Source organism: Clarias gariepinus, chromosome 19 (genome assembly GCF_024256425.1).
Source record: "Clarias gariepinus isolate MV-2021 ecotype Netherlands chromosome 19, CGAR_prim_01v2, whole genome shotgun sequence".
Lineage (NCBI taxonomy): Eukaryota > Metazoa > Chordata > Actinopteri > Siluriformes > Clariidae > Clarias > Clarias gariepinus.
Genome location: NC_071118.1, coordinates 27,604,443 through 27,627,233, shown reverse-complemented (window position 1 = coordinate 27,627,233; position 22,791 = coordinate 27,604,443). Strand labels below are relative to the sequence as shown.

At 41.1% G+C, this 22,791-nt stretch overlaps 2 protein-coding genes across 2 annotated transcripts; one reads left to right on the top strand and one right to left on the bottom strand.

Annotated features, from left to right (window-relative positions):
• Nucleotides 1–277: 277 nt before the first annotated feature.
• Nucleotides 278–3,816, bottom strand: gsdf (gonadal somatic cell derived factor). Its single transcript, XM_053479073.1, has 5 exons — nt 3,444–3,816; nt 2,388–2,548; nt 2,177–2,260; nt 1,937–2,073; nt 278–1,342 (listed from the first exon to the last, which is right to left on the bottom strand). Exons 1-5 carry the CDS (start codon nt 3,566–3,568, stop codon nt 1,196–1,198), a joined length of 654 nt encoding a protein of 217 aa, XP_053335048.1. The 5' UTR covers nt 3,569–3,816; the 3' UTR covers nt 278–1,195.
• Nucleotides 3,817–9,690: 5,874 nt separating this feature from the next.
• Nucleotides 9,691–22,242, top strand: LOC128508019 (serine/threonine-protein phosphatase with EF-hands 2-like). Its single transcript, XM_053479215.1, has 17 exons — nt 9,691–9,855; nt 9,958–9,975; nt 12,386–12,513; nt 12,824–12,878; nt 12,984–13,159; nt 13,474–13,588; nt 13,705–13,751; nt 13,856–14,022; nt 14,405–14,441; nt 15,100–15,249; nt 15,403–15,696; nt 15,795–15,980; nt 18,468–18,610; nt 18,757–18,863; nt 19,543–19,709; nt 21,573–21,660; nt 21,816–22,242. Exons 1-17 carry the CDS (start codon nt 9,795–9,797, stop codon nt 22,031–22,033), a joined length of 2,157 nt encoding a protein of 718 aa, XP_053335190.1. The 5' UTR covers nt 9,691–9,794; the 3' UTR covers nt 22,034–22,242.
• Nucleotides 22,243–22,791: the final 549 nt, after the last annotated feature.

The window sequence follows — 22,791 nt, the reverse complement described above, 5'->3', positions numbered from 1 at the left end:
TGGAATTGTGAATGATCTAACCACGAGGCGTGTTTTACAGAGATGTGCCAGCCAAGTCCAGGGGGAAAAAAAAGAAAGGAAAAAAAGAAAGAAATCTGCCTGGAAAGACAAAGATATAGAAATAAAAGTCTGCAGTATTTGCAGTCAAGTCAACAAAGTAGATCGGACCAAATATATTGGAACAAACCCATGAACTTTGGGGGGAAACGTGTTAAGCATTAAGAGAATTGGTATTATAAGGCAAATCTGTATAAAAGAATGAGTCGAAAAGCACTGAGAATATTGCATGAAGCTTTTATTTAGTGAAATACATGTGAAACATTACTGGTGTAGATATTGCTTTGGTGATTTGCAAACAAGCATAAAACATGCAGTAATGCAATAATGCAGTAAAACACAGTGTAAATAAGAATGAATGTGCAGCATGTGCTCGGTCAGTGTATATAATACAGTCCATAATTATAAGACCATGTGAGTTTAGGGAAGGTGGACTGACAAGGAAGAAATAAAAAAAACAGGACGCAGCTTTAATCTCAGGTACGGGACGAAATGGACCTGCTGTAGAACTACAAGCTCTTAAATATATACTAAATAATCAAAATGTCCCGAACGTGCTCCTTTTCTAAGAAGAGTAAAACAACAGCGGGGCACAGCTGCACGCCAGCCTTGAAACCTACGTGGAAAGACATGAAATACAAAATATGCCCTTTTTTTCTGCACCGCTCGCTTAACACACTAGGGTCATGATGTTTATTCAGATCCGGGAGGCCCGCACGGGGAGACGTCTGGCTCGGGTAGACTCGCTTCGCTGCCCACATTTTTGCAAGGAACACCCCGTAGCTGTTATCTAATCCCTTTCCAGAGTCCGGCTATGAAGTTATGAAGCTATGCATATTTAATAATAATAAAAAAAAGCAAAACAGTCATGTGAATAAAACTTTCAGTGAGATTTATTAGGTGAACTATTTGACCCTTTGGGGAACGTCGAAGGGAAAGACCACCGAAGGAAAGATCTCTGTGAAATATCAGACACTCACAATATATGATTTTTATTTGTATTTGTTATAAAAAAATGTAAAGATAAAAAAGCTGCTCAGTGTTAAACTTTTGGAATTTCATTGTAGTATCCTGACGGCGACAGACCTGCGTGACGTGAAAGAGGTAAGGGGAGGCACGTGTACGGGTGGTGCTGGTGTCACGGTTGAAGGGCCCGGGGGTCACCGTCGTCATGGCTGCAGCCGCATTCGCGGGGGAGGGGGACGGAGCTCAGGAAAAGGGAGCTGGTTTCATCCAGGTAAAGGAAGGGCACGGGGTCGAGCGAGGTCACCTGGCAGCATGGGGCCTGAGAAAGAACAGAACGAGAGAACGTCAACGTGTGGAAAAGAAATGCAATTTAACAAGGGTTATTTATGTGACTTGACCAATCTCACTCATTTACTCATCTTCTATACCACTTTATCCTACATTCACATGGACTTGGAGCCTATCCCAGGAGACTTAGGGCAATTTTTTTTTTTTGTACTCAGATAAATTGGCAAGCACGACAACGGCCTATTTGCTCAGATCAACCTGCAATGTCACCTAGTTCCCATGTAAACATCACAAGGTCACTTATTCCTTTAAACTAGTCACATTTACTCAGATCTGGTTTTCCTGAAAACAGAAAAAAAAAAACTTAGCCCTATAGCTCCAGCTGTCAGATCATGTGACTAACATTTGGGACAAAAATCTGTTCAGTCTTCAAAGACTTTCTAAAACTCTCAACAGCATTCATCATGAATAAAAACCTTGTTTGTTTGATTTTTTTTTTTTATCTCTAGAAGCATAAGAAGTTAAGGCATGTGCTCGTGAACCAGGTATGTCTAAACACAGTGATGTAAAAATGGACTTGTGTCTCCAGTGTGTGCCTTTCATTTATTGTTTCTGCAGAACTGACCGGTGAGGGAGGATCCTGTGTCGCGGGGTCATCATCTCTGCAGGTAAACACGCGCTGATTCAGCTCTGGGACGCATGCGGTGCACTGGACAAAGGTGAAGCTCTCAGGGTAAATGATCCACTCGTCCCAGCCCAGGTCTGAAACATATATATATATATATATAAAAGAGAGAGAAAACACTGAATCTTGATAAAAATCATTAAGAAAATCTTCAGTGGTGTGTATTTTACAGAAACGAACCTTTAATAAAAACCTGTGAGGCCAACTTGCAGCACTGGAGTTGGGTTGAATTCTCAGAAGTGGATGATGGTAGTGGCGTGTTGCCTCAAAGAAAAAAAAAAAAGCAAATGATTTTTCAACTATACCTTAACAGATCTGGAAAAGCTCCTAGAAAATTGATTCAGAGCCAAGAAAACATCCACAAGAGATCTGTTTCAGGAGATTCCTTTACCGTCTTGCTCTCCAGGGCTCGAGTTTCTGGTGGCTTTGAAGGCGCTTTTCCACTGCTCTCGAATCTGAACCATCCCGGGAACGGAGATGCGTGGCTCGCTCTGTAGGTTCAGAGAATCCAGTACGGCCCTGCGAACCTTCTGATGTAGATCTCCCAGGCACCTGGGAAAAAAGAAAACCACTCATACATAACATGCTTAGTGCAGAGCTGGTTTAGGACATGCACGATTTAAAATATATATATTCAAAGAGTTCCCAAAGTGTTATTTGCATATTTTGCACTAACTGATACAAAAATTGGCCCATGCAACATGCTTTTATATCTAAAACTCTAAACGCTTTTCACCGGCGTGAATAAATCACTTATTGCTGATGCATTTAGTTCATGTTTTGAGCTTCGCATGAGCTAATAAATCAGTGTGACCAAGGGCAGACTGGTGTTTCATGCCAGGTTGGGAAGCCGGAGCGTGAAACTTGTCTCTGCACGCAGATTGATGGTTTTCATCGCACGAAAGAACAGCATGTAATCAGATTCCTGTTATGGGTCAGAACAAGTTCTCCCTCCAGAGAAAGAAGGCACAACGGAGAAAACTCTGGTTAGCAAGCTATAAAAGGAAATGAATGGCAAGCAAAAGAAATGAATATATAAATAAATAAACAATCCTGGCCTTGGGTCTGGACGTGTGGCCCGGACTGGTGTGAAAGCTCTAAATATGTTTCTCTGTGAGGATTTAATGAGCTAAATTGTAAAGACTAAAACTGTTTTAAGTTTTAAATATTTCAAAAAATGTAAGGATGCAAACATTTATTAGGCTGAGAAAAATGAACATGTACAATAAGGTTCAATGACATCTGAAAAAAGGAAGCACACCAACACTTGATTAATAATGTCAGACTTCACCAAAATAAGGGTTACCAAAATAAAAGGTAAAAATTTTGAACCCTCGTCTGACTAACAGATCATCTCGATAAATATCCCGTGCAAACAGTGACTGTGCAGAATATTTCCCATTGTGAGCATGAAAACAACCAAAAAGTAAAAATCTGTGATGCTCACCTGTTCACCCTGACGATCGGAGGAGACTGAGCATCCGTTGGTTCTTCAGGTGAAGGATGGAGGACGGACGCTTTTCCTGGATGACAAGCAACCAGCGCAAGTGTCACAAGCAGCCCCAGAGACATGTCTGCGGTTAGAGGTGGGGGGGAGGGGGATTTGCTTTGCCGATGCTTTGTCTCGGTCCTGCACGGAGCAGAGAGATGCTCGTCCCGTTGGCTGCGATGTCCGGCACGAGCGCAATGGAGGGAAGGAAATAGCTGTTGTTTCTTATAGCCTGGGAAAACCTGCACTTTATCTACATGTAGACCGGGTCTGGCCTTGGAATACTCTACATTGTTTTCATTTCTCACAATTGGGAGATGGCGAGAGGGAGGAGAGATTAAATGAGAGAATGGAAAGGATTCAAAAGGAATACTTTTTTACCAACTTGGTCAATGGTCCCAATTCCATGGAGCGGAAAAAGAAAGAGAGAGAGAGAGAGAGAGAGAGAGAGAGAGAGAGAGAAACAAACCTACAAGATAAACATTGTGTGGGAATAATAACGCCTGAGATTATAAGGGAACCCCGAGACCGCAGGTGCATCGAGAACAATACTGGATAGTATGTGTGGGTCAGGAGACAGTATGAGCTGTAGACAAAATCATATTATTGCATGATCTGTCTAAGTATAGCATGCTCACGCAGCCGATGACACCATCAGTCAACGATATTAGCATATTAATAACATTGTGACATTATAAAAGGTAGAGGGAAAACATGACAGTTGATCATCAGTTTAACTTGATGTCGAGTCTCAGTTATCTTTTATCCTAGCGTTTAGGTCATCTGGAGACGTTTCATCAAACTCAAGACTCATTAAGAAGTCCTTGAGTTGTTTTAAAAAAACAACAAGGTGCCAATAGACACTAGACACCTTTATTATGAGGCCTTTAGGAAATTAGCTTTTAGGCAATTAGCACCCAGGTTCTGGGTTCGATTCCCACTTCGGGGTCTGTGTGCATAGAGTTTGCATGTTTGCTCTCACAGTCCAAAGACATGCAGATTAGACTAATTGGCCTTTTCCGAGCCAGGGTCGACCTTGCCATGTGCCCCGAGTCCCCTGGGATAGATCCAGGCCGCCTGTAACCATATAAGTGGTGGTGAGAATAGTGAGTGAGAGAGAGGAGATTAGTCCTGAAGATATCTCTGGAGTCATGGTCTTTAGAGCATTAACGAGTCCTAAAGAACTTTACAATGAATGAAGTATTCTATTAGAGATACGGTACGGTCTCAGGTTGCTCCTGACGTCCTGAAGACATTGTGCAGCTAGCTGGCTTTCAAGCAGACATGAAAATGGGTTCGAATGTTTCCTTCTATCATAAACAGAAGCAATAACATGAGAGTACGTGAGAAAATCGTGTTTTTAAATTTGCGGTCTGTGTGCATGGAGTTTGCATGTGCTCCCTATGCTTGGTGGGTTTCCTCCGAGTACTCCGGTTTCCTCCCACAGTCCCACCACAGTAGTGTGTGTGTATGTGTGTGTGCCTTGTGATGGATTGGCACCCTATCCAGGGTGTACTTCGCCTTGTGCCCTAAGTCTAGGCTCCAGGCCCTTTGCGACTCTGGATACAGGATAAAGCGGTATAAATGGCGAGTGAGTGAGAAGCGATCAAACAAAAGGAATTTAAGACCAGTTGACATGACCTGGATAGCTGACTATTTTTATTGATTCATGCAGCTGGTAACAATAAGCATTCACACTGAGAAGCAAGATGTGTGATCGTTCTGTAAATTCCCAGAAGTTTATTGAGGTTGATTGAACTCGCCCGAAACAGGGAGCAGATATGAGGTCTGGATCGACATCCTGGACCAGCTTCTACTCCCAACTTCTCTGGCAGCACATGAAAAGCTTAATTCTACCGCAGACCAATCAAACACTCATACCTTCCTTTCTAAATATATTTTTTTTTAAATAACAACTCTCAAGGCCAGAGTTTCTAAGAATACAAGCTCTGTGTACGACTGATGGCGGTCACGTCAGTCAGCGACCATTTATAGACGATCCAGACGGCTTGCCATCACTTGTTTTATCCCTGACGAGGCTTAACACAAACACACAGGCCTCTTTTGTGGTTTATTATCAGGAATATTCAAGGAATGCAGCACGATCACAACAGCCAGCAGGTGGCTTGGCGAAACGTTTCTAAAAAGAGGGCTGTTCAACAGATCGGGTGCCGTTTAAATGCCGTATTTAACGCCAATATAGCCATGCATATATAATAATTAACACCCAGGATGCACATAAACGACCATTTTCTACTAAAACAATAACAATAATATTATCTGGACTAAATAAATCTGCATTTTTCTGTCTCGGTGCAGCGTGCACGCTAGTTCCAGCTCGCTCACTTGAAATGTTTTTGGCAAGCCCAGGTGAATATCTTTAAACCAGAACAATCCAAACCGACATCTATTTTAAGAGCAACTCGACCTTTAGATATTTCGAACTCGTCTCGAATGCCAAAGTGAAATAAGACACGTGTCAAGATGTGTTTGCTTCCCCATATTTCTAAGAGTTGGCGAAGTTCTTTTCTAACATTTATTTAACGTTCATGGTTTACAAATCTGGCCGTAGTCGGTGAAGCAGGGCCCGATGGTGGCTTCGTCTGGAAGGACGTCTGAGGACAAGCAAACGTGTGTCCTTAGACGACCCCAGGCAGCGTAATAGTTTTTATTCAGGAGTGTTGGAACAACAGGAAACGTAGTTGTAGATTTGTCCTTGAGCACAGGCAGCCTCCCTAACTCTTCTATTAGGAAAAAAAAAAACTCATAAAGGATGCATTCACTTTTGACAGCAGTCGTGTCCTGCCGGTGGGAAACTTTTATATAACAAGGAACCGGAGGATTCGTCCCTGGAGGAATGCTACAATTTTATGCTTTACAGGAATCTCTGTGATATGTTAAAAAGTGAAGCTGTCTAAAAAGATGAGCACGAGATAAATGATCAAGTATTTACTTTTTGATTATAGGCCTATACTAGAAAATGAAAATGTAAAAAACAACAACATAATGTTTCAACCAAAACAATAATGCGCTCAAGTAAAAAAAAAAAAAGTGCTGTCTACACGAGACTTTCAATTCTCTTGTGACAAAAAATAAAGTTGCTTTAAAGTGAATAACTTAAAAGCTGTTGAACTTAAATGGAGTGTAAACAATAATATACATAAAAATAACTAATGAAGCACTGGTGCCATTCGGACACTCTGGTAACTACAGCACGTCATCACTGCAAGCTTTATTTTATATCATTATTATTGTTTTTTATTAGAATAACGTAAATGTCAGGGATTTTGTTAAGTACAGTAGTTTGAAATTAACTACATAGTTTACAGTGTAGAATTTATTGTTGCTAAAGGTTTTATTGCTCCATCTATTCTTCTACATAACTGTTCACTCTGTTCTCAGGGTCTCTGTGTAACAGCTGGAATCAATGCATCAGGTTTAATTAACTAATACGGTCAGTTATAAACACAATTACAACTGTACATGTGTACCTCTGATCAGACAGTCATACTGTATATATACACACTATATGCACAGATTTTGGATTTTTTCAAAGTTCACAGATCCTACAAGAGCATTAGTGAGCTCAGACGCTGATGTCAGGATGTCGGAGGTCCGGTTCAGTCAGGGCTTTGTGCAGTAGGACACTCGAGACACTCCAAACTTTAAATTAACACACATCACATCAGCTTGTGAAATACATCCAGCAGAAAAAGTGCTATTGGACTTGGACTGAAGGCTTCAGTAGTCAGGCTGAGCCACTGCACAGTGGAAGCTGGTGATGAAGAGCACTACAGCATGAAAGGAAGGTGTGACAATAAATAAGCTTAGTGATCCCCAATCCTAATCTACTTGCTGGTTATTTCGATTACCACGTCACGAGGTGGTTAAAGACACTTATCCCCGCTGAGACTCTTCAGCAGCGTAGGAGCGATGGACTTTACAGCAGGGCAGAGACTCAGTCTGGCTTTCTGCTCAACCTGAGAAAGCTTTGTCTGAGAAGAGACCCGCCCGCGCTGTGACAGACGTTTCCACTCGTCTACCGTTTAAGAACTTCGAAGCAGCACGTGGAGATCTTGGTCAGAGGTTTCTGCTGACATGGTGGGACTTTGAGAAAACAAAAGGGTTAGTGAGTGTTAAGGAGATCAGCTGGCTTTAATCTTAGAAAATTTGGATGTTTAGATTAGTGTAAAGTGCAGATCCTCAACCTTGAATACATTTTGAGCAGCGCTCCTGATGCAACATCGAACACATGCTGCACGATAAACCCTGACTAAATTGGGATAGAGGTAAGGCTGTAAAAAAAAAGTGAACTAACTGAGAGTGAAAACATTTTAATGTATGGAAGCAAAAATCTATGAATTTGTAAATAAAGGAAAGGAGTTTTCCCCCTAATGTACAGTAGCAGTTAATACATTAAGGCTACCCCTACTGTACTAGTCGCGGAGGGCCGAAGGCTATCACATGTCTCCTCCGAACCACGTGACACCAGTCGACCGTATCTTTTTTAACTGTTCGGTCAAAGCAAGTGCTTCGCATTCTACCCCGGTGATAGAAAGCTCGGCCAATCGGCTCCCTCTAGGCCCTCGGCTGCAGGCGGCCACAGAACAACCCGGGAATTGACTTAGCGGTATCCGGATGATAGGGCGAGCAATTTTTCACCGCGCCACTCAGAGAAAGTACTGTTACATTTTTACAAGCACAAGAAAGACACAATTTTTATCTCAACCAAATAAGATGTCAGTTCAGTTGGGACACAATGCACCAATTAGCCATGACATGACAAATATAATGAGTAGAGTGTAAGCAATGTTTGGAACCTACCAGAAATTAAGCGAAGGCTGGTCCATCTGGTTCAAACCGCTGAAAAACGGAATGCTGATTTTAATAGAAAGGAGTCAGAATGCACAGACAGGTCAGAGTGGCCATGCTGACTCGTGTCTACCACCAAAAGCTCCAACAATGGGGATGTCGGGTCCATCAGAACGGACCACGGAACAGTAGAAGACCAAGTACCAAGTACACCCATGGCAGTGTAGTCTTTCAGCAGGATAACACACACACACATGCCTGACACATGGCAAACATTGTTTAGGAATGGTTTGAAGGACCATGACAAAGATCTTGAGATGCTGACTTGGCCTCAAAATTTTCCAAATCTCAATCTGATACGCCCACTCCACTCAGCCGAATTTGCTAACAAATTTACACCCATGCAAATTCGTTGTGACCTCTGGAGCTTGTTAGAGGTTGGTAATGGCTCCTTACAGCCTCTTCTGGGCTCGGTGTGAATTCTGTCCTGTTCGTCATCATTAATAGTGTCAGGAGGAGAAATTGGAGCATGTTCAAAAACTTGATGGTACCATCCTCTATTTAAACAGCTGGGCATCGAACATATGTCCCATTCCTCCAGTGTCTATAGGTCGGTCTCTATCCATTTAACAAGGTTGTTATCATATCCTTAACCCCTCGGTAATAATTTGTAATAGTCTGTAGCATTGTTGTAATTTCGCTTCATGTTGGTAGCAACGGCGTGGTTTCGTTCTTTAGGGCTCGGTATAACATTGTTCAATTCCTTAACTGCTCACCATTGAAACATCATCATGTCGCTAACATTTTGTTACTGCATCGTGTCAAAATTAGTGTCATATGCATTTCCTTATGAATTCATTTGCATAATTAACAACTTGATGTGGGGTCTACTCGAATAAGTACCAATTTAAACGACTTTAAAACCGATTTCAAATCCCGAGACGTTGGGATAAAGTTCGGCTCAGTTGACTGGGGTATAATCAAGTGTCTGTAGGACATGCTGAGAAAAAAAAAATTCCAATCCATATACTGTAGACCTGACCTCGCAACTTACAGGACTTACCTAAAGGACGTAAAGGAGATACCACAGCACACCTTCAGAGGTTTCCTCCCTCGACAGCTCAGAGCTCATTGTGACGAAGGTGGGACTCTTAAGTTCTTCTATATAGGAAGAAGACACAATCATGTTAATAATAATAAACCATTTTGAACTTCACTAACATGCACATCTTTACAACTAAAGACTTCAGACTGATCAGGATAACCATTCGGGGAGCTTGAGGATAAAGCCAAGGCGCACGAGTAATCTGGGATTATTGGGCTCTCATTAATGAGAGTCTGCTGAGCCTCTGTGTTTGCTGCATCAGACATATAGTCATCGTAGTGCTACGCTATCTCGGGATGCCTCAGTCACGAGTGTGCTCTACTCTAATGACACGTCTAGGGAAGTACACTGAAGTCGTGTGTGTGTGACTCTGATGTCTGTGGCAAAGGGAGATGGGATGTGGTGCTACCAAACCCCAAGCCAGAGACCTGCAGCCGAACAGATGCGACAAAGGTACGCTTTATATGCATGAAATATCTTCATAGATTCCGAATACACTCTACTGTAATATAATCAAATCTACAGTACTACTTTTGTCTTCTTTGCTGTCCTTAGCAAACATTTCAGTTCCAGGTAAGTCAATATGTTTAATTAATAAAAATAATACCAAGCTCGAAAAAGTTAGATGCATAACTATCTTAAGTAGTTCCTTATGTATAAATAAGCATTGTATTTATTTATTCATATACATATTATTTTTCATCTGAAGCTGTAACAGGTGAGTCAATTCTTTTAGGTTAGGATAGACAGATGGTGTACAATAGTCTGTACAGTGGCAAGAAAACATATTGGAATCTTTTGGAATTTCATGCTTTTCTGGACCAGTTATTAATTCGTTCACTTACTTTTTTTCACGACCATTTTGAATGTTGAATGAGTGTGTTCAATTAAAACTCTCCGTTTTTTTTGTTACAATATTTTGTCAATATTCAGATTAATGCAGAAAACCATGAAATTCCAAAAGGTACTTGCCACTGTAGTAGATTATACTATACAGACCATATAGAGTTTGTACTATATAGCGTAGAGTATTTAAGAGTAAATTTATACTTATACTTGCTTATACCATAGTGAATTTAATACTACATATACTACTGTGTATTTATACTGTATACTGTATATAGTGTGATTAAATTTGGTATTAGGTATAAGTATTAGGATGCAATTTAGGCGATGAGTAGTCTATGGAGTTATGGAAAAAGTATTCACATTTTGTACTCAAGTAAAAGTACTGTTACTTCAGTGACATTTTAATAAAGCATAAGTAAAGTTACCAGTCTAAAAATCTACACAAGTAAAAGTAAAAAGTAGCTCTTTAAAAAGTTAAAGTTAAAGGTTTTTGTTTTTTTTTAACAGCAGGGGTGGGGTGGGGGGTTCAAGTTTAGGGGATTTAAATCTAAACTAGTTGTTTTTAATTGAAAGAACACCTTTGCATAATAAAGCTGTTGCCTTTCTTGCACTTGAAATCAAAGTGGTTGCATCATAAGAATTCGATGGAATTTCGCTTTCAGCTGGGTGTGGCATCTGTTTTGTCCGTCTCCATCGTTGTTGTGAATTTAGCACGTTTGTTTATCAATCAATCAGTGCAGTGGTTTCCTGGTGTTATTTTTATTTTTATAAGTACAATACTAACAAAACATAATTAAGTAAAAATAGTAGTGCGCAAAAAAACAACTTAATTACAGTAACGTGAGTAAATGTAATTCATTACTTTCCACCTCTGCAAATAACGGTGGTGTAGTGGCCAGCACTGTCGGTTTGCTCCTCAAGGGTCTGCGCTCGGTTCCTGCCTCGGGTCTGTGTGCATGGAGTATGCATCTTCTCTCTGTGCTTGGTGGGTGGGTACCCTGATTTCCTCTCACAGTCCAAAGTCGTGTAGATTTAGGTAATTGGCGTTCCCAAATTGCCTGTAGCGTCTGTACAGTACATGTGTTTGTCCTGTAATAGATTAGCATAAGTACCCCGCCTCATTTTACCCCATTTTATTTATATAGCGCTTTTAACAATTGAAATTGTCGCAAAGCAGCTTTACACAATCAAAATAATTATTTAAGTCTGTATGAAATGTTAATGTGTATGAATCAAAATAATGAGACTGTCCCTTATGAGCAAGACGAGTATGACGGCAACAGTGGCAAGGAAAAACTTCCTGAGATGGTAATAGGAAGAAACCTTGGGAGAAGCCAGACTCAACAGGAAACCCATCCTCATCTGGGTGAAACGGATAGCAGGAATTGATCTGCGCTCATACTGTGTGAGACTGGAAGTTCAGTATAACAGGAGATGTGTTTAAGTTAAAATTAAGTCCATTCTCTATTGGAGGCTCAGGTAGACTGTGGAAAACTCCAGTCGTGAACTATCGAGCGACTGAAGTCACAAGTCCTCAGAGAAACAGCTGTCTGCATCAACCGAGGACTTTGGAACCGTCCCCAGTCACCACACGCATCCCAAAAGACTGGAAACACAATGCGATAAGACTAGTCATAGTGTGTTTCCACTTATTTGAGTTTCTTATTTAAGAAGTCTGGGTTGATACTGTACTGTATATGCACCAGCTCTGGTCCTGTTACTTACGGCACCTTAGATACACTGTCTGGCCAAGAAAAAACACAACCCAGGAGATTTCTGAAATCAATGGAATTAGGTAAAGAACTTTCTATCAAAATACTTCTATCAAACTTGAGTTTGAGAGCTAGGGTGTAAAAAGGTCATGTGACCTTATGAGTCCAGATTGATCCCCATTCCAGAGTGATGGGCGTGTCAGGGTAAGAAGGGAAGCGCATGAAGCGATGCTCCCATCATGCATAGTGTCCACTGTACAAGCTTCTGGAGACAGTGTCATGATCTGGGGTTGATCAGTTACTCAGGTCTAGACTCAGCAACGACCCTGATGACCTGGCAGTTTATTTACAACCAGTACATTACGGTGTATCTACTGTTTAAAAAAAAATGTGAGCAATTGAATTCCCGTGTACCCGTACAGCTATGCGGGCCGCGTTACTCATCCAGCGCTGGTACCGGCAGTACGTGGCCCGCTTGGAGATGAGGCGCCGGTGCACATGGAACATTTTTCAGTCCATCGAGTATGCAGGAGAGCAGGATCAAATCAAGGTGAGCTGAAAAGTGAATGATGGGACCATCCAGGCGTTGATTACTTTCCTATAACAGAATGTCACAAAATTGGATGCAATTTGCCAAAGATTACAACATATTTTATTATTAGTATTATTATTAGTATTACTGAAGAATGATCAATGTAGTAATCCACTCATAATCAATGTTGAAGTGCCACAAAACAAGTTAGATCCTCTTTCCAATTCCCAAATAGCTACTACTATTAACCATTAACTAAAATAAAAGCTTTTACAAAAAACTTTACCGTATCAACCATCACACACATTGTTGTTGTTGTTTTTCTCAGCTGTACAATTTCTTTGGCTATCTTATGGATCACTTCACTCCTGCAAGCAATGAAAGTAAGATTTAATAGTCTCCGCTTATTTTTAAAGAGAAATAGTTTGGAGCCATCCAAGCAACATCTGCGTCTACTGTAACTTCCCGTGTCCCGGTCTGTCTCTCAGGGAAGCTGATTTCCCACATATTCCGGGAGACTGAGGTTTTCCTGGACACAGAATGGGAGCGCTACTTCTGCTACAAGGACATCACGGTGCCGGATGTTTACACCGGGCCTCATCTCACGTTTCCTCTGAGTGTCAGCACGGTCACTGATCTAGTCGAGGCCTTCAAACTAAAACAAGTAGGTTCGTCCTGGTTCGCTCAGGCAGGTAGTGATGGTATGATGGATGGTGAATGAGGAATCTTAGCTTCACCTCTGAAAGGGAAATCCTCTATTGTTGGGCTTTACACGGGATCCTGAAGGGTATTTCTCAGAGAAACATCTCAAAGACAGATTTTAAGGAATGAAAAGGATCAAAAGTTCTCTGTAGAATCGAGTGATTATGTTTACCTTCAACACTACTATCAATCTTTCCATCACTTCTTCTTGAATCAGTCCATTTGACTTCCTGTTTGTTTTCTTGTGTGTGTGTGTGTGTGTGTTGTTCCCAGTAGCAGCTCCATTCTCGATACGTCCTCCAGCTCCTTGGGGAAACCTGGAGATTGCTCCGGGTTCTGCCGAACATTAATGTGGTGTCTACTCGCCACAGCAAGGAGATCACCATCTGCGGTGATGTACACTTGCATACATGGAATCTTACGATAGATTTGATAAGAAATCAGAATAAATAATCACAAGTTCCTGCAGTTACTTCTCCATTCACTTCTTCATTCTTATTCCTACAGGAGATTTGCACGGACAACTCGAAGACCTCCTGCTGGTGTTTTATAAGGTTAGTCCTTCACATATGCACGTGCTACTTACCGAAACATCATGACAGTGTCTGTATGTTGTGTTGGACCTGAAGGTTTTTTTTTTCGTCTCATTTTCCTCTAGAATGGCTTGCCATCGGTGGAGACGCCGTACGTCTTCAACGGAGATTTTGTGGACCGAGGGAAGGACTCCATTGAGATTCTGCTGATCCTGTTTGCCTTCCAGCTGCTGTATCCCAACGACATCCATCTCAACAGGGGAAACCACGAAGACTACATTGTGAATCTGAGGTACAGTACGCGGTGGTCCGAGTTGCATGCATACAGTACGTCACTGGGATTCGACGTTTTTGGCGTCTTTACCTTATTAGCAAAATAATATGAGGCACCAATGTTACTTTCTTCCTAGGTTCATTTTTCTTTCCCTCAATGAGGTGTGTGTGCTTGTGTCCAGCAGTGTGTTACTAGCCCATCCAGGGTGTACTCTACCTTGTGCCCTGAGTACCTTGCGTTAGGCTCCAGGCCCCTCATGAACCTACAGAGTGTACGCGGTATAGATATCAGCTAGAGCTCCTCTGCATAGAATAGAGAAACTCTTTGTCATACATGTCTATAGACATCGTCAGTAAGCAGAATCCGCCCTGACTAAACCCCTCACTCTTTTGTATTCCAGGTACGGCTTCACAAAGGAGGTTCTTGGGAAGTACAGGGTGAGTGAACGTCCTGCTCATTTCTTCAACAATAAAAGAAACACCAAAGCACTCTTTGGACTGAACATGCACTGTGGCTGAGCCGTGGCGTCTAATAACCAGGCTGTGATATGGGTCAGTCATGCTGACCTGTAAGGATTAGAGGATTAGATGGTCTTCCCTTCTCTGAGACAGGCTTAGTCTGCCTAAAATAATAATAAGACATGTTTCCACCCACAAGGGATGATTTTGGTTTATTCCCACCAATATGCTTAGTCTGGAGTCAGAACCCATTGTAAAGCTGTGGGGTAAAAAGGAGAGGAGATGAAGAGAACCCACAAAAAAATATGAAATGTAAAACGTTTTTACATCAATGTGAATACTCTCATTTTCTCTGTGTGTGATTAAAATGATACACTACAAACGTGATATTAGCAGCTGTGATTAATGCCCGGAATAGCAGATTGCCTGGCTAAATTTATCACTTCCACTTAGTGTTGAATACATCTCATAATAAATCAAGATCAATTCAATAATCTAAGTGCATATGGATGTGATGGTTAGGTGTCCATAAACTTTTGGCCATCTAGTGTATATTAGTGCAAGAGTTAAGGAAACTCAAGATCTGCGTTCTTGGAATATCGACCCAAAATTTTTCTTTTTGTTTTTCACATCACAGGTTCACGGGAAGAAGATCCTAAAGCTGCTCCAGAAGATATTTAGTTGGTTGCCCTTGGCAACCGTAATCAACCAAAAAGTTCTGATTTTGCACGGTGGGATCTCAGACACCACTGATCTCCAAATCGTTGCCAAACTGGAAAGACACAGAGTGAGTCGTTAAGGAGTAACCTGCTCCGTGTTGTGCTGTTCTAGTAAAACGATCAACCACAGGGTGGTGTGATGAAGCCAAGCTCCTCTTAACAAGACAGTTAGGTTTTGTTATAGAACCTACATTATAAGGTCCTTCATTCCCTTTTTGCAGTACGTCTCAGCACTGAGGCCCCCGAAGCGTCTTAGGCAGATCCCGAAGCCCTCAGACCGAGACGAGGATCACTCGAGCACCTCCTCCAGGAAACGAGTGCGCTCTTTGACGTACGAGCGGCGACCCCTGCAGACCTACTACAGTCGCGCGAGCCCCTCTGTAGAGGAAGAGCTTCAGGAAAGGAGGAGGTGGGCGGGGCTCAGCACGTCCTGCGACAGGCTTCACTTCTTTTCTTCGGACTCGGACCCCGACTCGGTGGAAGCTCCAGAGACGGACACTGAGAAGTGGAAGCAGGTAAAGCAGATGAGGTTTGTAATGGTGTAAGCCGAACTACTATTTTGGTACAGATGGAGGTGCTTGAGTAACTATTTCTTTCTTTCTTTCTTCGGCAGATAGTGGATCTGCTATGGAGTGACCCGATGCCGCAGGATGGCTGCGTCCCGAACGAGGTGCGAGGAGGTGGGTGTTATTGGGGCCCGGATGTCACGCGTGAAGTCCTCGACCGCCACAACCTGCAGCTGCTTATCCGATCACACGAGTGCAAACAGGACGGCTATGAGTTCTGCCATGACCGCAGGGTCAGGGGTTCATACACCACACAAATACTAATACACTCACAAACACACTACAAGTGGAAGCAGGTAAATGTGCTACTGAAACTGTGAAAATGTGCTAATGAAACTGGCTTCATAGTGCTTTTAATGCACAAGTACCTTACATACAAACAAGTTTCATTCCGAGAGCTCGTTCGTAAGTCAAATTTGTTCATATGTCCAATAAATATTGTGTAGGTACTAGGATACACAGTATAAAAACTAACAGGTTCCATGAATTTTGGATTCTTGATATTTAGAATCGTGCTGATGGTTGAACGATTAAGTTGAAGGGCAATGGTTAAGGCATTGGACTTTTTGTTTGAAGGTCCTAGGTTCGAACCCCACCACCATGTTGCCACTGTTAGGCCCTTAAGCAAGGCCTTTAACCCTCAACTACTCAGATGTATAAAGAGATAAAAATGTAAGCTGATCTGTATAAGGGTGTCTGCCAAATGCCGTACAAGACCGAGCGTTGTCTGCCATTTTCACCTCGCTGCATTTTCTTTTTATTTTCACTTTTGTATTCATTGTTATTGCTTGGAGCTTCTTAGCAGTACCAGCTTCATTGTCGCTGCTTTTATGCTTGTTTCCGGACATCCTGGGGCACACGCTGCACTCACGTGACAATCTAGGCTGGACATGTGACCCAACATCCGCGATTGAGCATACAGTGGTGTGAAAAACTATTTGCCCCCTTCCTGATTTCTTATTCTTTTGCATGTTTGTCACACTTAAATGTTTCTGATCATCAAACACATTTAACTATTAGTCAAAGATAACACAAGTAAACACAAAATGCAGTTTTTAAATGATGGTTTTTATTATTTAGGGAGAAAAAAAATCCAAACTTACATGGCCCTGTGTGAAAAAGTAATTGCCCCCTGAACCTAATAACTGATTGGGCCACCCTTAGCAGCAATAACTGCAATCAAGTGTTTGCGATAACTTGCAACGAGTCTTTTACAGCGCTCTGGAAGAATTTTGGCCCACTCATCTTTGCAGAATTGTTGTAATTCAGCTTTATTTGAGAGTTTTCTAGCATGAACCGCCTTTTTAAGGTCATGCCACAACATCTCAATAGGATTCAGGTCAGGACTTTGACTGGGCCACTCCAAAGTCTTCATTTTGTTTTTCTTCAGCCATTCAGAGGTGGATTTGCTGGTGTGTTTTGGGTCATTGTCCTGCTGCAGCACCCAAGATCGCTTTAGCTTGAGTTGACGAACAGATGGCCGGACATTCTCCTTCAGGATTTTTTGGTAGACAGTAGAATTCATGGTTCCATCTATCACAGCAAGCCTTCCAGGTCCTGAAGCAGCAAAACAACCCCAGACCATCACACTACCACCCCCATATTTTACTGTTGGTATGGTGTTCTTTTTCTGAAATGCTGTGTTACTTTTACGCCAGATGTAACGGGACACGCACCTTCCAAAAAGTTAAACTTTTGTCTCGTCGGTCCACAAGGTATTTTCCCAAAAGTCTTGGCAATCATTGAGATGTTTTTTAGCAAAATTGAGACGAGCCTTGATGTTCTTTTTGCTTAAGTGGTTTGCGCCTTGGAAATCTGCCATGCAGGTTGTTTTTGCCCAGTCTCTTTCTTTTGGTGGAGTCGTGAACACTGACCTTAATTGAGGCAAGTGAGGCCTGCAGTTCTTTAGTTGTTGTCCTGGGGTCTTTTGTGGCCTCTCGGATGAGTTGTCTCTGCACTCTTGGGGTAATTTTGGTCGGCTGGCCACTCCTGGGAAGGTTCACCACTGTTCCATGTTTTTGCCATTTGTGGATGATGGCTCTCACTGTGGTTCGCTGGAGTCCCAAGGCTTTGGAAATGGCTTTATAACCTTTACCAGCCTGATAGATCTCAATTACTTTTGTTCTCATTTTTTTCTGAATTTCTTTGGATCTTGGCATAATGTCTAGCTTTTGAGGTGCTTTTGGTCTACTTCTCTGTGTCAGGTAGCTCCTATTTAAGTGATTTTTTAATTGAAACAGGTGTGGCAGTAATCAGGCCTGGGGGTGACTACAGAAATTGAACTTTTAACTGTGATAAACCACAGTTAAGTTATTTTTTAACAAGGGGGGGCAATTACTTTTTCACACAGGGCCATGTAGATTTGGAGTTTTTTTTCTCCCTTAATAACATAATCTTCATTTAAAAACTGCATTTTGTGTTCAATTATGTTATCTTTGACTAATAGTTAACGGTTTTTGATGAGCAGAAACATTTAAGTGTGACAAACATGCAAAAGAATAAGAAATCAGGAAGGGGGCAAATAGTTTTTCACACCACTGTACATGAATGCATTTTCATATCTTCGAAATGAAAGTTTGTCGAACGGGAAATTACTGTTTAAACGTATAACATAACCCCAGTGTTTGAAGCCCTGTTGCATTTTATTCCGAGCTTATGAGAAGTGTATTTTAAAAAAACGTCACAATCGTGTGTGTGTGTGTGTGTGTGTGTGTGTACAGGTGCTGACCATCTTCTCTGCATCTAACTATTATGAAGTGGGCAGCAACAGAGGAGCTTATATACGATTAGGACCAGATTTGAACCCTCATGTCATCCAGTACCAGGCTAGCAGATCCACCAGAGAACTGACGCTAAGACAAAGGTGAATACACACACTCTCCAAATCTGTCAAGTACACTTATGGAAATGTTTGTGAAACAAATAACTGAGTGGGGAAAGACTGTATAGCTGTGTGTGTGTGTGTGTGTGTGTGTGTGTGTGTGTGTGTGTGTGTGTGTGTGTGTGCAGTGTTGGACGGACGGAGCGTTCGGCTCTCCTGGCCTTGAGAGAACAGCTCTTTGCACACAAATCAGACCTCATCAGTGCCTTCCAGGAGTATGACCCCGAGCACACAGGTACATCACTCACGCACTCACGCACGCACACACACACACACACACACACACACACACACACTACAAGGTGGATTTAATCTTTTCTGTGCGCCTTTATACTTTTAAAAAAAAACTAAACTCACACGCCATTGTGTGGCGCTCCTGTCTACATGGGATTCTTGAGGTATTCCAGTTTTTTTCCTCCACCATCTCCTTATCTTAAGCTCCTATGAAGGAGTAGAATCCGATTCTGGATGCGTTCCCGTTCTCTGGATCCAGCAGAAGAAAGTACTTACTCATTATTATTCTTCCTCATCATTCTTTAAAGGTCAGGTCTCAGAGCACCGCAACCTGCACTGTAAACTCCGTCTGATTCACTCCCCTTCCAAATGCGCCGTTTCTGTGTCTATGTAAATGAGCTACCGCTGAGCCACGCCCCTCGAGTGAACAGCAAAGCTGAGCAACAATCCGGAGCGAGCGGCTTTTCTTCAATGAGATCACATTGGGGAAAAAAATCTAATTGGATTGTGAAAGGAAGTGTTTCATATTTGTTGTGATGTCTAAAAATGACTTAAATGTTCCCAAGTAACCAAAAATCATTTGCTGAATCAAGAACTGAATCTGTATGATCCAGGACTAGATTATGGTGGACACTCACTCGCACCATAAGTAACCGTGCCAGTCGCTGCGTCTGTCTCAGGTGTGATCTCCATGAAGCACTGGGCTGCTGCGATGGAGTCGGTGTTGCGACTCGGCCTGCCGTGGAGAGTCCTGCGATCCCAGCTGGTGGGCTGCAACTCACAGGACGGCACGCTCAACTACCACAAGTGGTTCAGAGAGCTCGACATCACCGAGCCCAACAACGAGGTGAAACAGGAGGAACAATTATAGAAATACAGAACAGTTCAACCTAGTGGCATATGCAGTCACCATGCACGCTTGTCCTCCTGTACTAGAAGAAGGTTTTTCATGGTCTCCTTCTAGTACATGAGAATGACAACGGGAGCTATGAACTACTTTGTTTTGTGAAAGTTACACAACATTAAATGTATATGGGGATAATTTGGGATGGGAATCACCAGGGACCAAACAATACGATACTATCATGATAGCTACTGTAGGTCGCCGATTCAATTTGTATTGCGATTCCGTAAGTATCGCTATTTTATACAATACCCTATCGGCTATTATTTTTTTATATTTTGTTACAACGCCTAAACAAACTAGGCAATAATTCACTCCTACCACACAGGATGATGTAACTGTCTGCCGGTGTGTGAATAGTTTAGAGTGCCACCTGTAGGATTATAGAGGAACTGCAACATTTTACCACCTCGAATGCAAACGTGTAAATAAAAAATAATAATAATAAAAAAAAATAATAAATAAATAAATAAATATATATATATATATATATATATATATATATATATATATATTGGAGTCAATGTCCCCATAAACGAATTGCCACACAAAAGAATCACAATACATCACTGAATCGATTTTTCCCCATCTTTTCTACAAATAAGTAAAAAGTACGATGAAATCAAGTCATATTGAAATCCTTGGCATGTTGCTGTGGTCTAAAAGTAAAAACACAATAAGCAATGCTGATATGGTAAAGTTTTTAATTTGGCTTTATCTCAACATATTGTGTTTGATTATTTTCCTATAACAGGATCACACCGAGTGCGTACTATTTCATTAAACGTTTGGCCAAAAACAGCAAACGGTATCATTGCTAAAAAGTGTCTGACCTAGATGAAAAAGTGATTTTTATTTAGATAGGATCATATAACACCATTTTTCCTGTAATACTTAATGCGCATACACATTTATATTTTCATCAGATAAAACAAACACATTTGCCAAATACAATTGCATGCCCTTTTATGTCTGTAATGTCGGTAACTTTTTTGAATTCAAATCTTTCAATGATCTTAATTGTCATTCACTTGAAGTTAGGCCAATTTAGATTTCACATGAAAAGACATAAACCTAAAAAAGTGTATTATTCTAAAATGCTAAATTATTAAGATATTGCGCCATAAATGTGACATGGTTACGGACACTACAGATTGTTTGCTATTTAAAGTTTGCTTTTTTTCCCTAAAAAAGAATTTAAGCTACAATTTTTGCAGATCATAAGCTTCTAGAAGATTACACCAATTTAAGTATCAATGCTGTTAAAAAAAATAACAGCGAGATGATTTTATTAAAATTTTTGTTTTAAATGCTTATTGTTTAAAGCGAGACAGAATAACACTGAAAAATGGCTATTTTTTGGGGCTCATATAAAATCATCTCCCCAAAAGCAACTTGAAATTTTTAGAGAAGCAAGATCGGTCACTTCCATGTTGGATAAACTTCAAAAGTATCTTCCTTGGCACACACACTTTCTGTACTACTGTATAATATTAAAAAGAAAAAAAGTTTAAAAGTGTTTTTTTTCGGTGAAGAGTTTAATTATCATGGATTAGAGTTCATGGATGCTCTTTCAATGACATCATCTTGTTTTTTGGACATTTAAAAACAGGATATACAAGGGATAAGAAGAATAAACCACTTCAGGTCATGCTTTTATAGGGAAATAATCAACTTTGCAGCAGGAACACTAACTGCCCCACTGTCTAAACTACTAAACCTGAATCAACAGAACAATAGTTGCATAACTGACCTGTGATCATATATGAAATGAAAAGTTTTCTCTCTCTCTGACTTGTTTCTCAGCTCGCTCATACGGGGCTCCTGGAGACCATGTACAGACACCACTCCAACCTGGAGACAATCTTCAGAATCATAGACACCGATCACTCAGGTAGTCTGAGTTAGAGCTCTCGGGTTGCCCGTATGTTCCACACCTGGTAGAGGAATAACATCAAATACCAATTAGTTCCAAGGCAATTAGTGTGTTTAATAGTAGATGAAGCAGGATTTGCTTTCGAAGATCTAACGAGTGGTTCCTCCTCTCAGGACTCATCTCACTGGAGGAGTTCCATCAGACCTGGAAGCTGCTGAGCTCCCACCTGAAGATGGAGATCAGCGACGATGCCATATCAGACCTGGCCACCAGCATCGACTTCAACAAGGACGGCAGCATCGACATCAACGAGTTCATGGAGGCCTTCAGGCTGGTCGAGAGCACGGTCGGAGCGGTGACCTCTGACCTTTTACGACCTAAAAGCCCCTGACCAGGTGCAGTCGGGATTTAAGTATTCGGTTTAAATCCTGATCAATCTCTAATTTAAAACATGAATTTGTGGACAGCGAGGACCTGCTTAAAGACTGATTCAGACTATACATCCGATTATACGAGAACACAATAAATAAGAAGAATACCGAGCGATGCGGTTATTGTCTTGGCCTTGCACATCTATCTATAAAAAAACTTTTTTGAAAATTGTTTTGTGCAGTCTGTACTTTTAGTATGCTAATTAGACCCAACCTCTCCCTCTCTTCTTTGGCACTGTGATCACATGACCTGAGACCTCATTAAAATTTTCTTTAAAACAATCATCGACTCGCACAAAAAGACGCAAATTTTTATGGAATCTGGCCAGAAAACTCTTCTCTCATTTGAGTTTCTCATTTCAGTTATCTTGTCTGTTTTGCCACCTTGTCACATGACCGATGCATTTGCATACGCATCAATATTCATGAGCACCCAATACACTGTATTTGTGACTTTATTTATTTATTTTTATTTTATTTTATAAATTTTGAGAACCATGTACAATCTTTAAACCTAGATACTTGATTTAGTTTTTTAATACATTTAAAAAATTTGAAAATCTTTATAAATCTTGAATTTTAAACAGTTCAAACCTCAAATTTACAACATAAACTTAATATTTCTGTATACGTGAATACACTCCAGTGCTTCGAATTTCAATTTCGTTATCAGTAATGATTGCTTAATTATTTTCGAATAATCACTTAACTGCTAATT